At 47.2% G+C, this 25859-nt stretch overlaps 8 protein-coding genes across 8 annotated transcripts; 4 read left to right on the top strand and 4 right to left on the bottom strand.

The window, feature by feature from the left end:
* Positions 1 to 153: 153 nt before the first annotated feature.
* F5Y00DRAFT_239862 (microtubule associated protein-domain-containing protein) lies at positions 154 to 3614 on the bottom strand. Its single transcript, XM_048008147.1, has 3 exons — positions 3113 to 3614; positions 2790 to 3057; positions 154 to 2724 (listed from the first exon to the last, which is right to left on the bottom strand). Exons 1-3 carry the CDS (start codon positions 3221 to 3223, stop codon positions 836 to 838), a joined length of 2268 nt encoding a protein of 755 aa, XP_047863790.1. The 5' UTR covers positions 3224 to 3614; the 3' UTR covers positions 154 to 835.
* Positions 3615 to 6375: 2761 nt separating this feature from the next.
* On the top strand, positions 6376 to 8059 carry F5Y00DRAFT_270815 (carbohydrate-binding module family 18 protein; the record flags this gene model as incomplete). Its single annotated transcript, XM_048012672.1, has 2 exons — positions 6376 to 6693; positions 6745 to 8059. Exons 1-2 carry the CDS (start codon positions 6491 to 6493, stop codon positions 8057 to 8059), a joined length of 1518 nt encoding a protein of 505 aa, XP_047863789.1. The 5' UTR covers positions 6376 to 6490.
* Positions 8060 to 8270: 211 nt separating this feature from the next.
* On the bottom strand, positions 8271 to 9385 carry F5Y00DRAFT_270812 (putative short chain oxidoreductase/dehydrogenase; the record flags this gene model as incomplete). Its single annotated transcript, XM_048012671.1, has 4 exons — positions 8271 to 8614; positions 8677 to 8790; positions 8854 to 9035; positions 9096 to 9385. 4 exons carry the CDS (start codon positions 9383 to 9385, stop codon positions 8349 to 8351), a joined length of 852 nt encoding a protein of 283 aa, XP_047863788.1. The 3' UTR covers positions 8271 to 8348.
* Positions 9386 to 10424: 1039 nt separating this feature from the next.
* F5Y00DRAFT_106087 (uncharacterized protein) lies at positions 10425 to 12027 on the top strand. Its single transcript, XM_048003850.1, has one exon. The coding sequence runs from the start codon at positions 10561 to 10563 to the stop codon at positions 11944 to 11946; it is 1386 nt and encodes a 461-aa protein (XP_047863787.1). The 5' UTR covers positions 10425 to 10560; the 3' UTR covers positions 11947 to 12027.
* A 2933-nt stretch (positions 12028 to 14960) lies between these two features.
* On the top strand, positions 14961 to 16571 carry F5Y00DRAFT_106073 (ZIP zinc/iron transport family). The gene is made up of 3 exons (XM_048003849.1): positions 14961 to 14984; positions 15122 to 15148; positions 15203 to 16571. Exon 3 carries the CDS (start codon positions 15348 to 15350, stop codon positions 16515 to 16517), a length of 1170 nt encoding a protein of 389 aa, XP_047863786.1. The 5' UTR covers positions 14961 to 14984; positions 15122 to 15148; positions 15203 to 15347; the 3' UTR covers positions 16518 to 16571.
* A 1313-nt stretch (positions 16572 to 17884) lies between these two features.
* F5Y00DRAFT_263028 (uncharacterized protein) lies at positions 17885 to 20201 on the top strand (the record flags this gene model as incomplete). Its single annotated transcript, XM_048011471.1, has 3 exons — positions 17885 to 18060; positions 18161 to 18405; positions 18475 to 20201. The coding sequence occupies 3 exons, from the start codon at positions 17885 to 17887 to the stop codon at positions 20199 to 20201; spliced, it is 2148 nt and encodes a 715-aa protein (XP_047863785.1).
* On the bottom strand, positions 20171 to 21757 carry F5Y00DRAFT_239855 (40S ribosomal protein S19). The gene is made up of 4 exons (XM_048008146.1): positions 21556 to 21757; positions 21207 to 21270; positions 20845 to 21150; positions 20171 to 20782 (listed from the first exon to the last, which is right to left on the bottom strand). Exons 1-4 carry the CDS (start codon positions 21586 to 21588, stop codon positions 20733 to 20735), a joined length of 453 nt encoding a protein of 150 aa, XP_047863784.1. The 5' UTR covers positions 21589 to 21757; the 3' UTR covers positions 20171 to 20732.
* A 191-nt stretch (positions 21758 to 21948) lies between these two features.
* F5Y00DRAFT_270805 (Ent-kaurene synthase) lies at positions 21949 to 25329 on the bottom strand (the record flags this gene model as incomplete). Its single annotated transcript, XM_048012670.1, has 5 exons — positions 21949 to 23796; positions 23856 to 24136; positions 24194 to 24305; positions 24364 to 24624; positions 24823 to 25329. The coding sequence occupies 5 exons, from the start codon at positions 25327 to 25329 to the stop codon at positions 22156 to 22158; spliced, it is 2802 nt and encodes a 933-aa protein (XP_047863783.1). The 3' UTR covers positions 21949 to 22155.
* Positions 25330 to 25859: the final 530 nt, after the last annotated feature.

Below are 25859 nucleotides of genomic sequence, written 5' to 3'. Positions count from 1 at the left end.
AAGGTTTCGTATCCTAAAATAACACGCTAAAGAACCCCGACTTCCGATATCTGGGGTCTTGCATCAGGGGTAGGTACACTACATGCACCTAATAAATCTTGCTGTGTTTTAGTCTAGTTAGGTGGTACTACGATGCGATGCGATGCGATGCCACTGCATATCAAGTAAATGGGTATATCGTCGATGGGCTCGACTTTAGCAATTATAAACATTAACAATTATAAACATAACTACTTTCACATTATAATGGTTTCACGTTTAAGAGGAAATACCAGCTTCAAGCCGGCTTTTTAATTTCAGCTACGACGAAAAAAGCCGGAATATGAATCTCAACATGCCTATTCGCCCCCCATCTTGAACGCCTTATGAACCGACGCCGATTCCAATGTTCCTCACCCCCTTTAGCCGCCTGCTTACCCTCCGCCTTTCACCCCCTTTCCGATTATGTTCCAGAGAGTATGTAATACCAGGCAAGTTAAAGCTATCATGAGTACCACGATTCGGGTGCTATGTGCTATCGACCAGCTTTGACAAACGTCAAGTTCGCCATGTTAGGACTTCACCTAGGTGGCCTCGCGGCGAACGACATCATAATGCAATTAAAGACAAATACAAGAAGCGGAATAAGACATAAGAAGCAAAAACCGGTGTCTGCAAATCAGAAACAGTATCAAAACGTGACAAGAATATTATGTAAAAGAATCCGGAAGAGCGCCATCGCTGACAGGTTGTGAGAAGCGTCACATAAATCGTAACGGTGGGTTGCGTAACTCTCAAAGCTCGTAATTGCTCGTTATCGCTCGTTAATAGTTTAGCAGGAAGAGCAGTGAAATGCTTAGTAGGCATCTTCATCAGTCCACTCGCTGCCCGAAATGATACGATTGCCTTCGGCATCTATCGTACCGTGCCCAGGTGGCATTTGGGGCGGGATACCTCGATATCGCTTCGGTACATTTGCTTGCTGTCGTGAGTATGGGTCTTCTGGTGTGAATCGCTTTCCTCTTGCTGCTCGTACCTTGGCGTAGTATGCATCAGATGCGTCCGCCTCCGGCTCCGAATTATCGTCATACGTCTCCCAGTTTTCAGATCCAGTTACCACCGTAGACGTATTCGAGATCTGTCTCGGAGGAGGTGCTTGAGGGTAGGATGACTGTGCAAGTCGCTCACTTTGTATTGACATATGCGGATCTTGATGCGACTGAGATCTTGAATAACTTTGGTACGAGTCTCGCTCGTACGCTCGATCATCATACACATCGTCCGGCTCAACAGCTCGGATATGAGTGCTTGAACCAAGCCCCACGTTTCGGTAGGGATTTACTGGGGTCTCTAATTCGGGAGGCGAGTTTAGGTCTCTCATCTTAGGCGGAGGAGCGCGCGAGAGCGGATGTCCAGGGCGTAATACGCCTTGGACCCGCGATTCTGGCCGGGGTCTTTCGGGAGAATTGTTACCGTGCTTTAGATTAGATAAAGGAGCGCGAGCTGGTATCCTGGATGGGCTGCCCTTGGGGTCCTTGGGTCCCTGCATGCCAGGAGGTGCTCTCCTGATTGTGCCGTTGCCGTTACCATTCACTACCGGCGTTTTCGATCTCGGAAAAGTACCCGCTTTGCTAGCATTACTGTTGGTGCGGCTAGGTGGCGGCGCTGATTTCTGCACCTTGTTTGCCGACGGCGGAGGGCCTGCAGGGGTCTTCGATCTTGGGCCTGGTAGCTGTCTGGGAGCTTCGGGTTCTAGAAGATCGAGGTATCTCTCCCCGAATACAAGGAATGGGCGACCGTATTCGTCCTCCCACTCTTCTAGTAATTTGGCAAGCTCTGCAGCAACTTTAGGAAGCTCTTTGGCAATTCTCTTTCGCATCTTCTCCTCGCGCAATAACTTTCCTGGGTCTCGCCTTTCTCCTTTTTGGCCGCGCATCATAAGTCGGGATGCATCTTGACTGGATGCTGCAAGCTCATCTCGATCGTGAACAAGAGTACGATGCTTCTCAACCAAGGCTAGGGTAGGTGCTCGCTGTTCCCGTAAAGTCTCAAGTCGAGTGATCTCGCGTTCGTGAGCTTCCAGTAGCGCGTCACTGTAAACGTCAGAGAAAGCCGGCGTAAATTCGAGCATCTCATCCTCTGAATAGTACAGCGCATCCCATAGCTCCTGGAGTTTGCATCGCGCATCTTCCACAAACAAGTGTAAGTTCTGACGCTTAAGCTCGTTCAGCCTAGCTAATTCGTCCTCAAATTCGTTGATCTGTCGGACGCCGCAGCCGCGGTTGCCATTTAGGAACGCCTTACGTTCCGCTTCATCGACACCCAGCTTCTCCCAAAGCGCCGCAACGGACACCTTGAGATCTTTGAGACGCTTTTCGCGATTTTTCTTCTCCTCCGCCAACTTGTCTCTCTTATTACGAAGTCTAGATAGATCTTCTTCGTGCAGGCCGAGCTGCTCAGGGGCATCGCGATAATACTTTACAATCGCACCGTCGGTTTGAGCTTGAGGCGTACCAAGCTCTGCCCATAGTTGGATAATATGTTCCGACAGAGACTTGACTGTATTTACACGTCGGGTATATTCTTCGTAGACTCGCGTAAATTCGTCGTCTAACTTATTAACGTATGAAGGGGAAAGATCGAAATTCGGGGGAATAGACTGATTCGGACCCGTGGGTGGTAAAGTAATATTTATGAATGTAGGTTCGAGATGAGAAGAGTAAGACTCTAATGCCTGTACGAGCTCTGCAAGTAGATTAGAACGAAATGCCCTGTTCAGATTCCTCCTGCGATGATTGAGTTTAACTTACTCTTAACTTGCTCGAATCGTTCACGGTGAAGCTTGCTTATCTGCATATGCTTCTCTTTTAACACCGTTAAGCATCTTGTGAGCGGAAAAGTGACCCGAAGATCATCACTCTCGGGAGTGTAGCTGCGTTGTGACCTGGAACCGTCAAGGGATGCTTCCATTTGGCGGATTGTAGTAATAAGTCTTTGCGCCTCTTCGACTAATTCCTTCTTTTCTAGCGTTACCTGTTTCACCTGATTGTTCAAAGTCTCGGAGAGCGCTGCGAAGAGCTTTGGGTTTCTCCTATTAGTTTTTCGTCGATGCAATCGATATAGTGTGGCTCACCTCCGATTCTCTGGTTTCGCGATCATGACTAGCAACGCCAATCTCGTCGAAGAGGCCATGGAGCTGACCGATTATGGTGTTAACCTGCTGAGAAAGGTAGCCCGCGTCCATCTTGAATGCGATACCAGTAGCAGATGGCCAGATGCCTAATTGTTTGTATTCATGAATTGTATCCAAGTTTTGTTAGGGAGGTCAAGCAGATTTCAAGCTTGCAAGCGGTGACGCACTGGCCTTACCGCAGATTGTGGTTCGATATCAAGAAGATCTGGTCAAGTTAACGAATGAGTATTTTCTAGTTTGGTAACCTAGAAGCTTGGTGAGGTCAGTCGGCGCATCCCAGGCGATCAAGTTACGCCAAAGCGATGTTGTGCGTTTTGCATGCGCAAGTGGCCTCCGGGGAATATTTTTTTGCAAAGGATCAATGCAAATGCAAGTGATGCAAGCGATTTCGCAGTTGATAGTTGATAAGATGATGTGTCTCGCTTTTAGAGGCCGGCCGAGGCGTTGTCTAAGAAAAGTAATATGGAGGGGAAGATGAAGGTAAACCCATTCAGGCAGATCAACAATTGAGCGCGAGTTATTATTTGCCAGTTTCCCGCTAGATAACTCCACTATTGTTACATGGGTTGTCACCACAGCAACTACTCTATTTAGCCCAATGCAGCTGCTGTCGTTTCAGTTTTGCCCCACTTAGAATCAAGATTTCCTGTGTACTAGAGGGCCCAAGCGCCTGGCGGTCCCTCTTCGCTGCGCTCAGAGGGAACCAAAAACCTGGGACAGACCAAAATTCTGGGACAAGATAGTGTTTAGTATGTAGAATGTATGGGCTGCACTAACATTTTCAACCATTTTTAGGTTAATAAAAACCCCAACTTGACGAATTTTGTAGCTATAGAGAATTTTTTAATGTTGAAAAATTATTTGAAAAATAAGAAAAATTCTGATATAAGTTGCATGTTTATAGCTGTAATATTGGCCAAGTTATGGCTGTTATAGTGTGGTGTTTTTTAGAAAGTGTATGGGGTATATGTGGGATACTCGGATTCGACCAAATTCTTTTGGAAAAAAATAACCATTCTTTATTTTTATTTTTATTTAAATTCGAAAAAAATACTTTTATATAGAATGGAATATTTGTAATATATCTTGTATTGGAAATATATTTTTATCTATTTTATTGAATTAGATATAAGGTGTTGAAATCTGGATTTTATATGAGAAATAGGTATTTTGTTGCCAAGGCTGTCCCAGAATTTTGGTTTGTCCCAGGTTTTTGGTTCCCTCTGAGCGCAGCGAAGAGGGACCGCCAGGCGCTTGGGCCCTCTAGTAGTCCTATCGATAAGAATTGATTGCCTCCAATCAAAACAAATGTTAGTTTCCAAAAGTAGGCAAATTCGATCCCGTCACATCTTGTTTAGTCCTGCGAGGAATCTCATCTGCATGCGCGCGTCGAGACGAAGGATCCTGCCTGCATGTCTCGGACCTAGCCCGTTTCCTATGCGACCTATACGACCTATGCAGCATATTAAGCCACAAACATCTGGTAACAACAATCCCATAGTAGGTATCCTCCTGCTTTTTCCTTTTTCCTGTGGATCACTACCTACAAGGTTCGCGGCGCATAAATCCTCGGATGTGAGGTAGGTATCGAGGACATGATATTCCAACAAAACAAAAGTTAGACCGCATATACGAATGCGCTTAGCCGATATCTCTACATAATATACCTACCTACCTAACTCCGCGCAATGGAGAAAGAAGACATGTTTGGTGGATTAAAAGTGTAACTTCGCTTGGCCTCTATTTTACCGAGACAGTTCATAGTACTCTCTCCCTTTTTAAGCCAAGTTTGAATTATAACATTTATTACCAATATATTTCGGCCCGTTGCAGCCTTGCCTAAGATTACCTCTTGTCAATGTCCCAACTCAACTCTTTGTTTACTTGCGCTACACGATGGTCATCTTTAAGAGACGCTTGTGTTTACATAATCTTCTATTTTATATCAACTACAAGCCCTATGACTTGACTACGTATATCGATTAGTATGTCACATAGAGCTACGAATAAAGACAGCAATGACCCCTCAAGAGGTAAGTGTCCCAATAAGTGTCCCAAATTTCCTTAATTCCCTAAGTTTATTCATAGGAACTAGGTGGCATGTTGAGGCTTTGCTAGATCTCAGTAAATTTTCGGGACAGTGCAAACGCCTCTTATAAGAACACCATCATACAATCATATAAGTTGGCTGGACCATCTCAGTGACATAATAATGGACTTCATAGGTTGAGTATATGGGTGGCCTGGGACTTGGTTTCGGGATTTTAACAAAAGTGTTACTAAACATAAACGTGTAACTTGCCATCCGTTGGTAGTCTTCGGGTGAAGTTATTAGCATATATCGTTGATGCTACCCAAATCATCAGCATTCACAAAGTCTGTAAGCGCAGTTCAGAATAAAACCTAATATTACAGCTTTACATGATAGTTAACAAATTATTGCATGATCTGCCGATTTATGCAGTTGGTCTTATTAGAGATTTTTTTGCTATGTTGTGTCTATCACTTGGACTTGGACTTGGACTTCTCTAGCATAATACAACTTAACATAAAATACTTGTAAATCTATTATATTAGGTTGTTATTGATTATTGGAACTTAAGCAACTGGGCAGCTACGTTTTCATACCACCTTGGAGACTTTTGCGGCACGAGCTATTAGTGACTGGGCATAATAGATTAGAATAATCCCTATTAAGGGTTCTTTGCTAACAGATGCTGGTTTGCTAGGTGCACAGTTTGAATAACAACCCCTTATGTCACTTAACCTACGTTGGTAGTGAAAACGTTTAGGGGTGTCAAGTCAATAGAGTTAGTCAATGGCATATCGTCACTCCTGGATGCGATAGGGTGAGCTGTTCGTAGAATGGATTCATAGCTCCCAATAGCTCGAAAGATCGTGAATTAATGATAGGGTATGTTTGAATGCGATAGGCAACCAGCCAATTAGCAAACTAAACACTCTCGTGGCAGCGCGTCTTCTAAAATATTCCCACGTCATTCCCCGACCTTGCTTCATCACCAATTCTCGTCACGGCAACTGCCAAGCAGTTTGGGACTGAATCACTGCAATACGTACTTTGTTGAACCCTGAGGATCACAGCTTGAGCGACAGTCAGGTGGGCTTGCGAGGGACAGTGAGTCTTCAAAAGGACCACAAGGATACGAAAATGGTTTCAGCATTACTACATAAACCAACCCTCTCCTTCTAATTCAGCTGACCCTAACCATCCTTAACCATCCTTCAACAACAAATTATGACAACACCACTATATACTCCTTTATCGTATAACCTTCATCAAACTGCACTACCTTCATTATGCATATGATCAAGATTCTAGGCGGCCTAGCCATGGCTGGGCTCGCCATTGCATGCGACGATACGGCGCCTATTAACACTCCTCCCAACAGCACCCCAGCCAACAGTACTCCAGCCAGCGGTACCCTAACCAACGGCACGACAACCAATAGTACTCTAACAAACAGCACGGTACCTTTGCGAAATGTCGTATACTTCGACCAGTACGCTTCCCCTTCACCCCTAATGCCACAATGAGCTAACATAATTACAAGATACCATACGGCTATCCTGCCAAGCAGGGACGTAACGGCGGGTATAACCCACGTCATCATGGCCTTCGCCAACTCATCTCTCTTCGTCACCGAAATGGCAGGGGCTTACGAGCCATTCATGCCCCTAGACAAGGTCCGCGCCATGTTCGACGACGGAACTCAGGTCGGCATCGCGATCGGCGGGTGGGGCGACACGGCCGGCTTCTCGAAAGGGGCCGTGTCGGAAGAGAGCCGCAGCATGTTCGCCAAGAACGTCGCGGCGATGGTAGAGACCCACGGCTTCGACTTCGTCGATATCGACTGGGAGTATCCTGGCGGCAACGGCGCCGATTACAAACAGACTCCTAATTCGGATAAGGCAAGCGAGATCACGACGTTCCCCATGTTCTTACAACAGATCAAGAACGCCATCGCTCCTAAGCAACTCTCGATCGCCGTCCCTTCCATGCAGCGCGATATAATCGCCTACGCAGGGCCCCAGGCACCGTCGATCTTCGCTGCTGTGGACATGGTCAACCTGATGTCTTACGACATGATGAACCGTCGCGACGGCACAACTTCGCACCACACATCCGTCAAGGGAGCAATCAATGCCACCAAAATGTACCTGGACCTAGGCCTACCGCCCTCCAAGCTCAATCTCGGCTTCGCATACTACGCGAAATACTTCCTGACGCCACCTGACGCGAACTGCACCCAGCCAATCGGTTGTCCCGTTGTCCCGGCCGAGAACGGCGACGGCTCTGACGCAGGTACCTCAGGGGCCATGACTTTCGAGAAGGCCCACGTCCATCCCCCGTCCCCGCCTCAGAACATGGCCACGTCTAGCGACGGCACCTGCGGCGCTGACGCGGGCTTCAAGGTATGCCCCGAAGGCACCTGCTGTTCTCAATACGGATCCTGCGGCTCCACGACCGAGTACTGCGGCATGGGATGCCAGTCCGCATACGGCGTCTGCCAGGCCCCGGACGTAATCGCTTCCTTCGGCAAGGCGCTTGCGAACGGCCAGCTCGACAGCAACGAGGGCGGCATGTGGTACTGGGATGCGGACAGCAAGCTGTTCTGGACGTGGGACTCGCCGGAGTTAATTGACCAGAAGGTTCGTGAGATTGTCGCGCCTATGAAACTGGGTGGCGTGATGGCTTGGAGTCTGGGCGAGGACAGCGATAGCTGGGACCATGTCGGGACCGTTGCGGCGGCTGCTAGGGGCTTTAGCAAGCCGATCGCTATCCAGAAAAAGAGTGGCATGGGGTACTTGCGCAGACGGGTTGTAAAGCCTCGTGGTCATGGTCATGGTCGTCGACCCGCCCATTAGGGGCCAGGGAAGAACCTTCTCTGATGAGGATATGCTTTGGAGCATTTGGAACTAGGGATTAAGCACGGGTTTATGTGCTTGGGTTTCAAGATACCCCAGTCAGCATGCTGGCTATTATTCTCTTCACGGTGTATACTACCACCTTAACTAGCCATACGTAAATAACATCGATTGGCTTGATTTATTACATGACAACTACTTTTCGTGTGATGATATTCGATAGTGAATGTTTGCGTAGAGCCGATGAGCTGGATTTATGTCTCGAGGCTGTTTTCCTAACACGATGTCCTTAGACGCTTTCGGACACCTCCTTAGTGTCCTTTACGAGATTCTGGTACATGACAGCTCGTTTCTCCAGACTAGAGCCAGTATCTTTCCCAAGGGGGAGAATGAGACCTAATTTCTTCCCGGTGAATATTCCCGTGCCGTCAACCGCCTCGACGATTCGCTGCGCGACAGCGGCAGGTTTTGAAGCTGAATCGAGGAATGCGGGCGAAAGAAGGAACTGCTCTACCTGCTCGAGAACAGTGCCTTTGTAAGCTTCGCTTGAAGGAACTATAACGGCCGAGTTAGAAATCGCCTCGGAAATGAGAATCCCGAGAAACGGTGTTGCTCACTGTGAACGCCTGCGCCGGAAGTATCTCGCGCCCCGGTATCCATACTTCCAGGGAAGACGAGCAGTGTACGAATATTGAACGCGGCGACTTCTGCCTGGAGCGTCTCGGTGATACCTTTACGTGGTCAGCCTGGGACAAACGCCAAACTAGGTAGGGGATAGAAAGAGGATGCTTTACCTCCAAGAGCAAACTTGGTTGCTGCGTAAATACCTAGACCCGGGGCCATCTCCAAAGTTGTCGAGCTGCTAACGTTGACGATGGTTCCGGAACGACGGGCCCTCATAGAAGGTAGAACAGCCTTAATCGTACGTAGAGGACCCAGGAAGTTGGTCTTGAATATGCTATCGATATGGTCGAAGCTACCTCGTAGTATTAGCCGTATTTTGCTCTAAGAGAATGATTTCTAGGTGTTGGCGTACTCCGTGTCTTCAATGCCTCCGAGCATAATCCATCCAGCGTTGTTAATTAGGACGTCGATCTTTCCATGAAGCGCAATGGCGGACTGAACCTGAGATTCTACGTCGTCCCCAGCCATTTCGAGTTGGAGCCATGTTCCGCCGAGGGCTTCGATTTCTGCGAAGGCGGGAGTTTTGGCCTTGTTACGATAGCCTGCGATGACTGCATGTCCAGCTTTTAGGGCAGCTCTGGCGATGTCGAGCCCAAGGCCACGGGAAGCTCCTGTCACGAGCCAGACTTGTTTATCAGCCATGATGATTGTAAGGTACTGGTTAGAGTAGAAGACAATATGTTAGGTATTAAAACTTGAGGGCGAAGTGATCTGTTAATATCCGATTCAACTCGAGCAGCTCTGGGTTGGTTTATATAGAAATTTAATTTAAGCCATCTACTCCTGGACCTACTATAGACTCTCATTACTTCAACTATAGGTGTTTAGGTGTTCACTTACGGTATGCGTCGGAATTACAGAAATCAGTATGGCTATTTTCTCGTCATATTGACGATGTCTGGCTTAACCCGGTGGGAAATGTTATAATCCGAAAAGGTAGTGTTTTGATGATACTGGGGACCCTGGTACTGAGATCTCATACATTCGTACACCTTTTTTCATATTGACTAAGGTGTCCTTATCCCGGGCTAATATGATAGCGGCGGGATATGTTAAAGGTTTGTCCGTCTGTTCCCAAGGTCAAGCATCTGATCTATCCGAGAAGTCCCAGAAGTATTATACCATTTCCGCAACAAGTATAGAAAACTCCATAGTTTGGCTTTGCAATTGTCACCTAGTAGTTGTTATAATCCTCTCCTTTATATATGGCTTGGCTAGGTGAAGATCCGGGGAGAGGGTTTGCCCGTCGGGGACGTGAAGCGCCGCAAGAGGCACAGCTTTACCTATTATTAAGACGCAAGTCAATTAGTAATCAGATATTGCTAGATATTTTTGATAGTTTGGTGTTTTGGATCCAATCCTATGGTTCTGAATAAGGAATATCTTAGTTAATAATATACATATTGCGATGTGTGAAAGGCTATTTGATCGTGTTGAACTGTTGGTGTTCTAGGGGGAGAAGTCTTTCATTATCCCGGAAAGAAGCTATAAAGAGTGATTTGACCCCACTTTTGTTACTGTCTTAGCAATTTCTCCAGTCCTTCCCTTCCTAAAAGTATTTGACGTCTAAAGGTTCCCGTCGGTTGAAAGCCGGTGATATACTTTGGTACTTGTACCTAAATTTATCTCAAGGCGTAAGACGAATTGTAGCTAGGTACCTAGGTACAACCAAATTATTGGGAGAGTTCTTTAATCGCCAAATGTTATCGATTTCCCAATACTAGCAACATCACGTCGAGTCTTTTCTCCGATGCTCATACGGTGACGCTGATCTCTAGCTTGCCTACTACTGGCTAGATGGGCAGGCCTCCACGAAGATGCGGGAATTTATGGATTATATCCAGTCGGTCTTTTATGCTGCAACAGGCTGGAACCGGGATAATAGCTATTCTTCGCTCAATGCGACGTCCGATGCCCTTCTGAACTTTCCGACGCCTCGTGGTCTTCGTCTAACCCTATCTTCTCTCGCAACATCGCAATTCGCTACTTCGTATCAGCTTGGCACCGTGGGTATTGTTGATGGCTCTGTATCATACTTATACTCAACGGTGCCTCTCGGTCATGCCATTGCCCAGAGTGAGAAGATACCCCTACCAGATCTTTTGCGAAGTTACCGCCCGCTTGCCGAGCTACCTCGCCGAGCTGAGGAAGGACAACCGGAGGGAGGGTTGATCAAAGATGGACTTGCATATGGGAGACTTTACCTCCCAGCATCGATGTTGGAGGCCCTGGTGGTTAGGAGGATTTCGCGTACGTTACAATTCCAGCTGAGTGCTGTGTCAGATCAAAAACTACGGAATGGGGGTACTATGCTGGGTATGGTACAGTACGACAAGGGTCGCTATGCGGTTGAGGGTCTCGCATCAACCGACGGCGGTTTGCTCGGAGCGCGCGCGTTGTACAATTTCGGCGGTGATGTGGCTCACCTGGATACACAAACGCAACCAGCGACTACCAATGGGAACGGAACGGGTAACAGCGAGCGAGAACGCATTTTCGGCCGGTTCAGTGCTGGCGCCGAGTTCTATTACGGAACGCTAAACAAGTCAGGAGGTATGAGTGTTGGAACGCGATTTGCGACGCTGCCTACGCACAAAGGTACTCCACTCACTGCGACAATGACGGTTAACCCCTTGATGGGAACTATTAGTTGGAGTTATGCAGTCATGGCTGGTAGCTATTGTTCGCTTGCATCGAGGATGGATTTCAATGTTTACAGTTATGAAAGTGACTGGGCTGTGGGTATGGAGCTCTGGAGAAAGAGAGCGGCTTGGTCTATTAACCAAGAATTGGAAGAAGTACCAACGCCAGTCAACGCCACGCCCGAGAGGAGTTTCCAGGAGAAATTAGAATTGGAGTTGGATAGCCCTCCCCTACCCCTGGACACGGCTGAAATTCTGCCACCACCGGAATCGGTCGCTCAGCTAAATAAGAAGGAAAGAAGCTTCCAGGCTAAGATGGAGTGGAGGCTAGACGATCCGGATGTGGATGCGACAGTACCGGCCACCAATGAGAATGATGATGATCATGATGAGCAGTATTCGGGCGTTTTGAAGGCGCGCCTAGACCAGCATCTCAGGGTTGGTCTTTTATGGGAGGGTCGAGTCAAGTCTTTACTTTTTAGTCTTGGCAGTAGCATTGACCTACGACGACTTGACTCGCCTTTCCGCACACTAGGACTCGAAGTACAATTCTCGGCATGAAGATATTAATAGCATAAGCTTAGACCCTCCAAAATGGCTTTCGTGGCGATTAATCGGCGTGCCTGTATTGCTGTCCAACCCGAATGTGCGATATCGTTGCTTGACGATGGATTGGTGGCACTGTCGCAATTACGCCCCTGATAGTATCCCCAACCAATCTCATGGGCCGACGTGTATTGCCAGCATCCTTCCTGAGGCACTCTCACTGTATGAGGGACCTGTACTACGGTCGCATCGTTGGAAGAAGATTTGCAACGACGGGCGAGAAGAGATGCGGATTATATGTCAATTCTTCGGCCATGATACCTCTCTCGGTGACCCCGGGGTCAAAATACCTTGATGTCTATCTAGGTATGTAGGCTAATTCTACTGGACCCCTGATGCGTCCCCGGCGGCCTCTAATGCGTTCTTGAGTAACGGAGACCCTTGTTATTGCATGCGGTGGTGCGACCCAGGAGACCGGGCAGTCTAACTGGAATACCTCCATAGATACTCGAACCACATGTGGTGTCTCTTTAGAATCTCGCAACTTGGCATACCGCTATGCTGTTGCAAGTATAGCTACCCGCCTACTGTAGTCATGGGGTTGAGCTCCCTCCGCTACCATTGACAAGCTATTACATTGACGGCTTGGCCCAGTGCCGAGAAGGGGGCCGTCTTGGAAGAAGCTTGTTTCGAGAGGCTACTGGTCTAAGCTATATTAACTTAATTTCTCCGCATGTTGTGGTGCAACACGAGCTATCTAGGATTTACTGTGCCTTGGCTTCGCTTCTTGTAGTCGAGAACGAAATTGGTGTATGGTATGATAGATATGACTCTTGATCATGACTGGATGCTAGCTTGATCAACTAGAAAATGCCATGTATAGCAAATTTTGCACCATAGTACTTGAAGAGATGAGATAAAAATATTAAGGTTTAGGAGATCGTATCATTTTATTTCTCCAGCTATGATAAGGCGTTGGTTCATGACGCGCTGTAAGTTTTGATAATCAAGGGTAAAATCATTGATACGCAAAGTTGAAGTTCAGATGTGGGGTACGTACTGGAGGCTGAGAACCTTGATGGCCAGCTGAAGTAGGATCTCGGCATGAGAACCCTGATGGACAGGCTAATGCAACGGGACCCACTAAAATGCCTAGTAGCGGTACCAACCAACGTATCACGAGCCGCGCAGTTTGGTAGTCATGACCTGTACGGATTATACTTGTACCTAATTGGACGACGTAGTACAATGCAGACAATGAATAAAGGGTCTTTAGTATGGGAACCCATTGAAGAAATACCGCCGAAGAACACTGGATCTTGGGGGTTGGGACAAAGCAGATTTTTCATCTGGATTCTGCTGTGCGTTGGTGCAAAATACCTAAGTATTGAGTTTTTTTGGTAGAAATACAAGACTTAATATATCGGCTGTCAGCCCTGTCGGATGACGTTGGGTATGATGTTACGAGAATACTACACATCCTTCCGGGCAAAGGTTGGATTTACCGTTTATCACGGCCCGTGTGTACTTACTATGATGGTGTGGTACGTTACATACGTAGGGCGCTTTTAGTCCGAATGGACAGTAATAAGTCTAAAAAGGATATTTGCGTCAGTGCATACAGAAAAAAAGCTTATTACTACCTACCTACATGATAGTCTAATACCTAGAATTTCCATTTTATTTCCTACGAAAATAGGTAGGTACAGGTAGGTGATGTTTGTATGTACTTAGCTGGCCCATAGGTACCGAGCACCACGCGCATCACCGACCAATGGATTTAACTAACACCCGTTAGACCCACTTCCGTATCCTCCACATCTAGAGGTCTCTTTCCCTAAAATGGCTTACTCGCCCGACGGTACGTACCTGTTTTAAGTCAGTCTAAGGTAGGAACCCAGTTGGATCTCTGACATTTATATCAACCTTGTGCGGTGCCAAACTCGGCCGTTGACCATCAAGGTTCTCATTTTTCTATGATAATGATATTTCCCGCCGTTTGCCTTTTTTTTCTAAATCCCTCGTCACTCGCCTAGTACACTCGCCCTTGCTTGCCCACATAATATGCCCAACTAAGTTTGCGAAATACTTTGTAAATAGAGGAGCTGAACTTATAAACGTCGTACATAATAAATTTGAAGCATGTTATGTCATTCCATCCTATCCCATCAAATCTATCAATAGACAAGGAGGGTTATACCCATACGTAATTTTCGTGATCATCCACACTGGACGTGATTCACACTCCATTTCTATTCAGGTAAAACCTGAAAGTTGTCGCACTCATCGTTCCAATCACCCCACGCTCCTAACGGCCACTTGCCCACGCGGATTAGCGTCTCATCTGCTCGTTGAACGGGGATAATACTTATCTCCCAGGTGATCTCTCCATATAACCTCCCGTTTGCCGTACGCGATAGTATACTCCCTTCAAAATCTACGAAAATTAAGCGACGACATCTACTTGGATCATACTCTATAAGATCGCGCAGTTTCTGGGAGTAGCATCATCGAGATCTTCTAGAACATCCCGGAACACAAACATCTACCAATAAGGAGACGTATATGTTGCGCTGATAGGACGCGTATATTGTTAATTCAGAATTGCGCATTCCGGATCGTCATCAGCGCTGTCGCCTTTCTCCGATACCCTAAATTCCATCGTCTGTATTTTCTTACACGCGCCTGGAGCACGAGAAGAAAAAAAAAAAAACGAGGACCGGATCTATTCACCGAACTGACGCCGTATTCTGACAAGTCCTGGGGTTCTTCCGGCTTGAAACGACAGGATACGAAGTGTTTCCCAATAGGTAAGGCCCATTTCCTTTTCATAAAATTTCGGCACGCCGTTCTGCTAGTTATTTCCCTTGCTTCACGGTCTGGTAAAACCCCTGGAACGGATACGTTAAATATTTCAAAGCTCGTTGGCGTGTATATGCCATCAAGGTCCTCTCCTGCACTAGGCCTTGGACCCTAACAAGCACTAAGTGCTTTGAAATTTCAAAGAAATTTCTTCACCTTGGATACCTATACAACCCAATTGTTGTTCTTAGGTCTTTATTCGCTTCAAAGGAGTTGCTATACCTTGCTGGACACTCCCATCTCATTATATTTTCACCCCTCTCCCCTGTTTTTGCAGCTACAGACAAGCAATTTCTCACCTGCATCATCCCGCTAACCTAGTACTCAGCCTTAGAACTTTACGAATACCAAGCTGGTATATATACCATCCTTGCCCTCTCTCGTTGATCTTTTTCTGACAAACAGTTAGAGATAGGCTCACTCCTAGAGGGTCATCAAGATCACTTATATCTTTACCCCCTGAGCTATATCTTGGCGTTAGCCTTACTAGGCGTTGCCCTTTTCTAAGATACAGAGACATATATCTCTATATCTCCACGTGAAAATCTTTCAAGATGTCGGTGTTACATACAGCTCTGGATGCTGTACTTCGTACACGGCAGGAGGATGGTTCTTCCGATGTGGCCCCTGAATCCGGCTTCACCGTCGAGGTCGACTGCGATACTGGTAACGAATACGACGGCCGAATGGGACTGCGCATATCCTCTATCTTCGTTATCTTGGTTGGTTCGCTACTAGGTGCTGTATTACCCGTCTTCTTAGCCCGAGGTGCGAAAGTGAGGGTGAACGGAGCGGCTTTCTTCATCGCGAAATATTTCGGCTCGGGTGTCATCATCGGAACAGCATTCATGCATCTCCTCTCGCCGGCATTCGATGCTTTAAAATCGCCGTGTCTTGATGGCCCCATTACCGGTTACGACTGGGCGGCTGGAATTTGTTTAATGACGGTCTTCGTCATGTTTACTATCGAACTTATTGCGAGCCGCTTTGACTTCTTTGGCCATGACCATCACGACGTGAAGGGCGCCGACCCGTCCTTGGATATCCTTAAGAAGGGAAGCCAGGTCTCACCGTCGCCAATCCGAGATCTCGAGGCTGGCTCGGCGAACAAGGAGAACAATGCTGGGAACGCAACCAACAATGGTTTACCTACAGATCTTAGCTATCCTCCCGGCGGCGAAGATCACCTGGGCCACCAACGTGAACACCGCGATACCGATAACCATACTGCTTTCGCCGCGCAAATGACGGCGCTTTTCATCCTCGAGTTCGGTGTCATATTCCACAGTATCTTCATCGGTTTGACACTCGCAGTTGCCGGTGAAGAATTCACAGTTCTATATATCGTGCTCGTCTTTCATCAGACATTCGAAGGTCTCGGTCTTGGATCGCGGTTGGCTACGGCACAATGGCCCAGTTCTAAGGCATGGATGCCTTATGCGTTGGCGTTTGGCTATGCCATAAGTACGCCGATATCCATTGCCATCGGCCTGGGTGTGCGATCAACTCTTCAGCCTGGTAGCCCGAAGAGCTTGGTTATCAATGGTATTTTCGACTCTATCAGTGCCGGTATTCTTATTTACACCGGTCTCGTCGAACTGCTCGCCCACGAGTTCATGTTTAACTCGTACATGCGAAATGCGGGACTAAAGGTTCAGCTCTACGCCTTAGGGTGTGTCGCACTGGGCTGTGGGCTGATGGCCGTGCTTGCGGAATGGGCTTAAGATTGGCCCGGAAGTCCGGAGGCTTTAGTCAGTGGGATAGAGTAATAGATGGGCATTAACGGCAGTCTCTTCACGCTATAGGCCTTATGCCTGTGCTCTGTCATACCTTCACATACCAGATTTTCTCAAGTCAACCGGAGTCGGATGAGCTATCAACTGTACAAATGCACATAGGAACTTTTTATGTTGACGTACAGCTTTTGTAGAAATGGAACTACCTAGTTCGCTAATAAAATTAATACAACATTGATGAAAGGCACAGTTTTCTTATGACATATCTACTCCGTGATGTCCTGCACGTGTATAATTTCGTGAATTGTTTCCTTAATAGATGACCCCTATTAAGCATTCCTCCGTACCTATAATAAACCCCCAAGCTAAGTCTCCGATGACAGCAAACCATGATGACAACCTCTCACATTTATTTTCGTCTCTTACATGCAAACATATCCCCCCCCGCACGCCACAATAAGACTTGTCAAATCAACATCTCGTACTCTTATCTACTACACCATCTTCTATCAGAGAAAAAAAGCAAAGAGCTCGGCACCCGGACCTTATATATTGGTCATACTATAGGGTCTGCTAACTGCTAACCTATCATATCTGGGTATATTACATACGTTAGCTGTTTGGTATTTATTTATTTGCTGATTATAATCGAGATGTCATTGCTTATAGGTTACACGTGCAGCTACGATGCGCCTTAAGTGCCTTGGGTACCTAAGGTAGGAACGTCAATACGTGTTTCCAGCGGTTATAGCAGGTCCGCAATATGTTCTTGACCTCCCGAAGTACGATGATGTTGAGCTACATAAACGCCCTTTCCTGTATATACCTACATAAGTAGCAGCTGGAATTTATACTGTTGCCTATAAATGCCCCCCCGCCGCCATCTCCTTTAGCCATCCATACATCTCCGCTTCATCTACCCTTTCCTCCCATTCCCCTCGCGCCCGCGCCCGTCCGTTTCGTGATCAACTCGCACTTCTAACATTTCACCTCAGTTTTGCAATCATCATTAGGTACCCCTTTCGCCCTCCTTTGCTATTTTATGTGCTACTACGTGAACCGGAGTGTGACAGCTTCCTATCTAGTGTTGAAGGTATTTCAGTCTTAGAACCAATACACCGTCGTCAACAACCCGAATTTTAATTACTCGCCTTGAAACTGCACGCCTCGTTCAAAGCTGTTCATATTGAGTCCTTTTAATTTAGGCTTGAAACTCCTTTCCCTTCTCTATTTCACCCAAAATTCCCTAGTTAGCTTCTGAATATTTAACGTCCACCTCTTCCCGATTCATATACCTATTCTAATCTGACGTCACCCCTTCCCCCAACTATCACCTTTTCTTATAATTAGGTGACATGGAGGGAAACAACTATCTCGTGGTCGCGGATCTCGGCCTCAAGCCAATCCACGTGGCTTGCCTCCAAGGTGATTTTGAAGGGGTCATCAAGTTGGTTTCACAATCTGAAGGCGTCCTCGAATCGATCACGGAGCCGAAAATTGGTACGGAATGGGGGCTTCGCGAAACACCCATGTGAGTCTTTATCTCCGGGATCTCTTTACCCATCACCAGTTTGGTCTTTTTCGCCATAATATACTCCCGGGCAAGGGCATACTAATTAACCGTGCTATAGCAAGCTTGCCGCCCTTATGGGACATCTTGACATAGTCGAGTTCTTTATCCAGAAAGGCGTCAACTTAGTGTCCGACGGTTTATATGCCTCGTCATATACTAGAGATGAAGGCTTCGCAATGCGTAGACGAGAATTCTTTCTTGAGACGGCCAAAATAGGACGTGAGCATCAAGATGCTCATAATACACGCAAGGCCATCTACGATCTTCTGACCTCTCAAGGTCGCCGAAGCGTTCTTAAATCAAGTGAGTAAAAAATCAAAAAAGTTGCTATCTTGCTTGCTTGGAGAATTGATGACTGATGAAGTTTTGTAGTGAGAGGCCTAAGGGCTGACATAGGTTTCCCTGATTATAGACTGGCAAAGCAAGGAAGCCAGATCGTCGTATATGCTCCGGTCTATCGAGTAAAAACCGACATCCCTCTGGACAGAAGCAAGACTATTGGTCTTATAACAGCCAAGGGCAACAGCGAAGTTCTGATGACCGCTCATAGTGGTTATAAGCCTGGAGGCGACCGTGATGAGAAATGCCTCGACACGAATAAATGGAATTATATCGCTCTCCACCACATTGCTGCCCTACTCAAGTTTCACTTCCCCGGAAACCAGCGTGATAATGGGAATAAACCCGCAGAAGACGAACATCGAGGCCGTGCACACGCCGGACACGTTGAAGTTCTCCTCGCGGCATGGTATGCGCTCGAGATGACCCGAAAGTCAAGCGGGAATCTGGAGGCGGACAAGGATTGGCTTCTTGCCAATATGCATATGCTGAAGCATGCGACACTTGGCAGTGCGCGCTCGGCCGTGATCATGATCGATTCACAACCATGTGCCACATGCCTAAAATTCATCAATAGAATCTTCCAGTATACGGGCATACACTTTTCCGTTAGGGGCGGGATTGGTATTGGCCCTACTCTTGCAACAAAGGACAAGAGAAGCGGCGCAAGATGCGATACCTTCGGCGACATTTTCCCGGAATCTGATGGTGAAGAGTCTGCTGTCGTGGAAGATGTGGTTCGGGTTATAGGTGGCGTTCCCGCAGATAGAGCATGCCAGTCATTCATAGGGATGTCAATGGAGAGACAACAATTGTCTCCTGTCCTTAACAACGACGCTGATATTATTATTCCTGCTACGAACCCCGCCGCCGCCATGGAGCGAGCTATTCCCATCACACCCGCCCGCCCGAGAATGCAATGGCCTATTCCTGAACAGAGATCACGCTTCTTCGAAGATCCATTCTCTGATATACCATCTCGCCGACCACCAAACCATTTCGAAATATTAGCTGAATACAAGAAGAAGACGCCGGTATATGAGTTCCCTGGGTATGACGCTGTTATGACGGATCGTCACCCGCGCCAGCAGCAACCGCTTGCGACGCCTTTCATTCTCCCATCGGGAAATCGAAGGCCGTCTTCTGCGGTACCGGATGATGCTGTACTCGTCGATGTGGCGGATGATAGCGACACTGTCATGTATTCGTCCACAAGCAGCGATAACGAGCCGACTCTTCGACGTTCTGTGGTCAACGTTAGTGCCGGAAAAAAGGATAGTGATAACAGCACTCCTCGACCTAATGAAGCAGACTTTTCATTCTGTAGCTTTGAGCCGATTGCCGGCCACGAGAATGGCAATACTTCGAAAGGAGAGAATCAAAGAGATCTAGGACGCCATGCTAATGTCCACTCGGAAAGCGAAGGGGAAGGGGAAGAGGAAGATTACTACTACGTGCCAAGGCAGTTGTCTCATCGATCTCGTCCTAGCGACGAGGATAGTCTCGTGAAGGAACAGCAAGAAGAGAGGGAGATAACCCCGTGCCCAGTCTCTGGACTAACCAAGCTTCAGCAGTGGCGTTACCAGCCGCAACCACGAGCCCGCCCTCAACTGTTGCAGCCATGGCGTCGCGAGGGGCAGGCGGTTCAGCCTCATATATACCCTACCAACCCTGTCCCGGAGCCGATTTATCTTGTCTCTAACATTACCGAGGGAATTTCTAGAGAGAAGCGTGAACAGACACATGGAAGTAAGGGTTAGGACCCCCCGCTCTACAGCTTCTGTGAGCACTTGATGGAATCTGAGCAAAACTTGGAGATGCTTTAAAGTGGCTTGCTTGTAGCTTAGTTATGAGAAAATAATCATGAGAAAAATGAACAGTCTGTGAAGGGAAGGTTCTAGGTCTAGAAAATAACTCGATGTATTCTAGGATCTAGGAAAAAGGACGAAGAATGACAGGAAAGAGTCTATGATGTGGTGATAGGAGGACACGCTATGCTGATCTCACACTTGCCGGACATGTTGGAATTTTGTAATTAGAATCTGGCTATTGCAGTCATCCAGTCATTTCTATGCTCCTTGGCCTACCCAGCTCTATTGCTCTTATACAACAACTTGAAACATAATAAAAAACATAGCAGTCACGCGTATTGTAGGCGAATAATGTGCCATGGGGAAGTGCGAAAGCGAAATTCGCCAAATCAATTCATTCAGCCATTTTCAGACGCCGTGCCCACAGACCTTTGCTACCTAGACCGTAGTAGTAGAATCATTCCCGCATGGTATCAACATTTACTCTTCATCCTCTTCCTCCTCGGCCTCAGCAGTAGTCTGGGCAATTCCTATAAGCAAGCAGTCAGCATCTTCTTATCCCCGGCAAGAATGAATGTGGTGGTTAACTTACGGTCCAGATCTCGCTGGCCGGACTGGGTGATGCGTCGGCCACCCTGCTCCTCATCCTGCTCGAGGACACCGATCTTCTCGAGGGCCTGGAGGATCTTGCGGTCGACGGAACCGGAGCCGTCGACGTGCTTGGAGGGGCGGGTGCCGCGGTTCTTGGCGGTGCCGTGGACCTTGCGGAGACGGCCGACACCGACGGTCTTGCGTAGGTAGACGTGGCGGGCGACGCTGGCGGCGCGCACGTAGAACCAGTCGATGTTCTGGGGGGGAAGCTCGCGCGAGGGACCGGTCTTGACGGTGTCGACCCAACCTGGGGGGGTTGTATTAGTATTATGATTGAACGAGGAGGATAAAGAATAGACATACCGGGAATGGGCAGCTTGCCCTGTCGCTTCAAGAAGCTAGCGTACGCGTCGATGAACTTCTGCGCCTATAGTGTGGAAACCCAAAACCCATCAGCAAATATTCCGTCATCAGAAGTCTTGCGACCCCCTCGCGCCTGCTCCCGACGGCAATGAAGTGAGATTTTCTTTTGTAGTTTTCTCATATCCTGTTGCGTCTGGAATTTGATTCATGTTTTGGATCTCATGTGTCCTTCTCTTGATTACTGCGCCTGTTGGAGAGGCGCGAGAAGGAGGAGGAGGAGGAATTGCGATCCGCTTCCGCTTTCCGCTCACGGCGGGCAGAGCGATCTGTGAAAGGTGGAGGAACCTACATCGACATCGCGAACGGAGACTCCGCCAGTCATTTTTGCGGTATTGAAATTGGGGATTTGTCGGAGATGTTGGTTGGTCGACTGGGTGTCGTGAGGGTTTGGCGTTTCGCGCAAGAAGTTGGCTGTGTGCGGAGGAGAGGTGTGGTTTAGAAACTTCTCTTTTTTTTTTTTGGTGAAATTGACGAGTAGGTCGTTGTTGGAGAGCGTAGTGGGTGGATGTGGGGCGGTTGGAAGTCTTGGCGGAGATTAGGGCTTGCCCTCTTGTTAAGGCGAGTGTCGAGATTAGGTACCTTAGGTAAGTGAGCTACCTAGCTGTAAAAAGTGTGGGGTTACCTATGTCGTACCTTAACGTGTGGGGGTTTGCTGATGTAAGTTCAACATCGCCATATGTATTGTGACGCGCTTCATTTATAAGACGGTGACTTGTTATCCAGGTCGAACAATCCTTCATTATTTCCGAAAGAACAGCATACGCAGAAGAACAGTAGAAAGCTATAACAAGGATATTTATTATTTATTATCCTTAAGCGATTAAGCCCTTCTGACTATGTACCTTAGGTCCTAGGAGCCCCTTTCTCAACCCCTATTAACTATCGAGAGCTACTTGTTTCGGGCCGTAAGATCCCTTTGGACATATATCTGGCCGTAGAGGTCTGTGACATCAATGAGTACTTTTAAAGCATCCATCAAGTTGCTATCGCCTAGGTCGTTCTCTACTGCACTCATTGCTCTCTCAAGCCCTTCCCTTTCGTACTCAGCTATCCCGATCAGTTCTTGTTTAATAACTTGCTCCGCGTCAGGTCCTTTTCTAACGCCAAGGTGGAACTCGGGAAAGTTCACCGAATTCAAGTTATCCTCATCTCTATCCCGCGCTACCGAACCGTGGTCGTTATACATGCGACACAGGCTGGCAAGGTGACGGCACATGTCTTCGGCAAGATAAGATGATCTTGCTGTTTTGAAGACTCTGGACGATAGCTTTGGAACCAGACAGTTGAAGAAAACAAAAGAAAAGGGACACGACGTGTGATTTGCTGACGTACTTCGTACCCAGCTGTAGAAAGTCCGTCCAGGACTAAGGTATTCGCGAAGCGTAGAAGGAGATGTCGCATTGGTCTCTTGTTGAAGAGCAAGCTGCTGATTATCCATCGCCTGAGTGACATGAGCGGTGAGGAATATCTCCAGCTCATAAGCAAGTCTTTGCTGTACACTCTTGTGACTAGCAAGAACCGCCTGGTGCTTCAAAACGTATCTGATGAAACGACTGAAGACGTACTTTGCCTCCTCGAGGGCAACGCTCTCGCCATTCACCAGTCCATAAGACGAGCTTGTCGCTTCTCCTCCATCTGGGTAATTACCATCCGATGTGATGCTGATATCTTGACATAGTTGCGCGATGAGTCTAGCGACTACAGGAAGATGCTTTTTGAAGACTTTTTCGATCACGGTTTCCATGTATTCGTCAACCTGGTAGATCAGCGTGGAAAATGTTACCATCTCGCACATCGCTGACAGGCTAATGGCGTTGCCGTGTGTTGCATTGCAGACAGCCCATATAACTGGTGTAAATATCTGGTACTTATGGTCTCTTTTTCCACCTTCTGGCTGCGGAAATATCTCTACGTGCTTTTGTTGCAGATAGCAAAGAGCGTAAACGGCTACCAGCTCTGCTTCTTGGAGGATTTGTGGTTCGGTATGGGCGAGCAGCGGAGTCCCCTTAGTAATATCCATCGCCTTCTTGACGCCAGCAGCAAGTTTTTCTGGTAATGAAAATGCGTGAGGTATCTTAGACTGGTAGGTTAAAGTAGCTGGACCCATAGCAGCTGCCAGGCAATACGCTTCGGAGAGAATGTCGGATGAATAAGTCACTTTTTCAACCCACAGATAATGCCCCTTATCCCATTGGGTTCTGTGAAGTTTGAGAAACGACAGTCCTCTGTTGATACTGGCGATAATTCTGTCATCATGAAGCTCCTGAACCCAGGGGATCTGCGCCAGCGAAGACAGCGTCAAGACGGCGTAAGCCGTTACTTCACATATGCTACCCCATGAGCCATTGGTCTCCTGAGAACCAAGTGTTTTCACTAGAATATGTAGCGATATCATAGGGATATACTGCCTCAGCTGTGGTTCTCTGGAAAAGAGACCATCGCGGAGACTCCCAGCTTCAATCTTCATGTGATGCCAGATTCGTACGAAAGCTTGGGATAGGAGCATCATCCAGTACAGCTCATGTGTGTGCTAAAAATCGTCGTCAGTGAGTTTTATATCATGATGGTTTAGCTACTCCATTAACTTACCCACTTCTCTCTCACGTCTCCGCTGAATGCTTGCTTGCATAGAAATTTAGTTGCTTTCGTTATCTGGGATACGTAAGGCGCTGGGTCATCCAGCATCAGCAAACATGTAAGAATATTGCAGTTTGCACTGAAACTAGGGTTTCGTTCTCCTTGATAGGTTTTGAAATGATCATCTGCGTCGAACGCCTCTAATAGAGGTGCAACATCAGCGGATCTACCTAGGTAACGCAATGCCATTATCGTTTTGGCCGTATCATCTGCATCTGGGAGAATTGAAGGTGCTGTGGAATAATTGTTAGGAACGGATTGTTAATATAAATTTGCCAGACGAATCTTACCGAACCCAACAATCCCGTTATGCGCTGTCAAAGCTCCCTCAAGAAATTTACTAATAGCAGAGGACTCTACCACGCCAATAGGGGCTCCAGCTTCAGCAAGTATTGTGGTGACCTGACTTACACAGATTAGCCCAGTTCAAAGATCTATATCTGTATCTGAACAAGCATACCCAAGAGACTTCAAACACTGTTGTTGGCCAAGCAGAAGCTACGGCTCCGTCCCTTTTACCTGTGCTATACATAAGGGCATCTTCGAGATATGATTCAGCCATTGTGTCCCAAGTGGATGAATTCATGAGATAGGCTGCAGTTGATGATGGGGAATTGAACATTGAGCCGTTGTCGCCCCTTTGACATTTCGTCTTGTCAAAATCAATACGTCCAATTAATGCTTCAAGAGAGTGATGAAGGGTTGACGGTGCTTTGTACACCTGTAATATGTCAGTTCAAAGGATTGTCTCATAAAAATCTCCCCGCCTCTTGAGAATCAACGTGGAAATCCGGCTTCTTGGATTGACTACACGTACTATACGAATGTTAGCTTACGATGAACGAATTCAAATTAAATTTCTCTTTTTCTGAAAAAGGGGGTTAGAGATCTGGATGGGATAATTCATACCACTGGACACGGGAAGCTTTGCTAATTTGGCATTATGAATAGCTCTCAGGCTTGCTAACCCCGGATAATCAAAGACGATCCCTTCGTCTTCAAGCAAAGAGAGATGTTTTACGACAAGAATCTCGAACCCAACTTGATCTGTAGCCCCCACATCCCAGCTTCTGAGCATCCGTGTAAGCGCGGATTCTGCCTTCTGACTCCTGAGCATCAGATCTTCATTATCAGGCGACTCCTTTAGGTGTTTGATCACGGCCAAAAGAGCAGCGGCCGTATTCAAGATGCCGTCTATCTCCGATGCGTAAGACGTCCAGGCACCATCTGACATTTGATTCTGGAGTACGAAATTGAAGCACTCTGGAAATAGCCAGCTTTTTGAGTCCCCAGGCTTCTGTATCATAGATACCCAAGCCGTATCGTAAATAGATGATGACATGAAGCCGTGCGCTTTGCCCGCCGTACATTGTGCCGCGACTTGGGCAAGCAGCGATTGAGACTGGCTGTATAAAGAGATATCCATAATTATTGCTCGGATGATAGGGATCAGGACTAGGGTGAGGTTGAAAAAGTCTGTAATATCCAACTGTATACTAGAACGCTCGTTTGTATGAGATTCTACGAAATTTGTATTGTAGCGTAAAAGGGGCTACTAGAACCGCGAAGATTACTTATTCTCATATTCCTATGCAACGATACTTAGGTCTACCTAGCTACCTGTACATATCTCACCAACAGAAAAAACAATGGTTCACAAACTCAATAAAGGGGAGTAAAGACTCTAAGCCGAGCATAACCCTGTTGATCGAACCTCTAGATGTACCATTCTTGTGTAGAATACTCTATGATACATTGGCTTATTCTAAGATACCCCGTACCGAAGTGGCACGTAATAACAGGCATGGCACGGTTGAGAATAGCATCTAAGCAACTAGGTTGCCATTCCTACAACAGGCGAGCAACAATAGCCGTGATAATTAATTTGGACTTATCACGATTAGCAGAGCTTGATCCTTCCGGGTTGGATAGGGCTAAGACATCACATTCGATCTC

Source organism: Daldinia vernicosa (genome assembly GCF_022497035.1).
Source record: "Daldinia vernicosa strain CBS 139.73 unplaced genomic scaffold F5Y00scaffold_30, whole genome shotgun sequence".
In the NCBI taxonomy this organism is placed as follows: Eukaryota; Fungi; Ascomycota; class Sordariomycetes; order Xylariales; family Hypoxylaceae; genus Daldinia; species Daldinia vernicosa.
The sequence above is the reverse complement of the archived record's forward strand: the minus strand, read 5'-3'. Positions and strand labels throughout refer to the sequence as shown.

Bases quoted from the DNA above. Each gene is read 5' to 3' on its own strand.
- F5Y00DRAFT_239862 (XM_048008147.1), bottom strand. From the start codon at position 3,223: ATGGACGCGGGCTACCTTTCTCAGCAGGTTAACACCATAATCGGTCAG. The intron at 3,058-3,112 runs GTGAGCCACACT...AGAAACCCAAAG, and splicing joins GCGAAACCAGAGAATCGGAG to CTCTTCGCAGCGCTCTCCGA. The intron at 2,725-2,789 runs GTAAGTTAAACT...ATCTACTTGCAG, and splicing joins ACGATTCGAGCAAGTTAAGA to AGCTCGTACAGGCATTAGAG.
- F5Y00DRAFT_106087 (XM_048003850.1), top strand. From the start codon at position 10,561: ATGCGGGAATTTATGGATTATATCCAGTCGGTCTTTTATGCTGCAACA.
- F5Y00DRAFT_106073 (XM_048003849.1), top strand. From the start codon at position 15,348: ATGTCGGTGTTACATACAGCTCTGGATGCTGTACTTCGTACACGGCAG.
- F5Y00DRAFT_239855 (XM_048008146.1), bottom strand. From the start codon at position 21,588: ATGACTGGCGGAGTCTCCGTTCGCGATGTCGAT. The intron at 21,271-21,555 runs GTAGGTTCCTCC...TCCACACTATAG, and splicing joins TCTCCGTTCGCGATGTCGAT to GCGCAGAAGTTCATCGACGC. The intron at 21,151-21,206 runs GTATGTCTATTC...CAACCCCCCCAG, and splicing joins GGGCAAGCTGCCCATTCCCG to GTTGGGTCGACACCGTCAAG.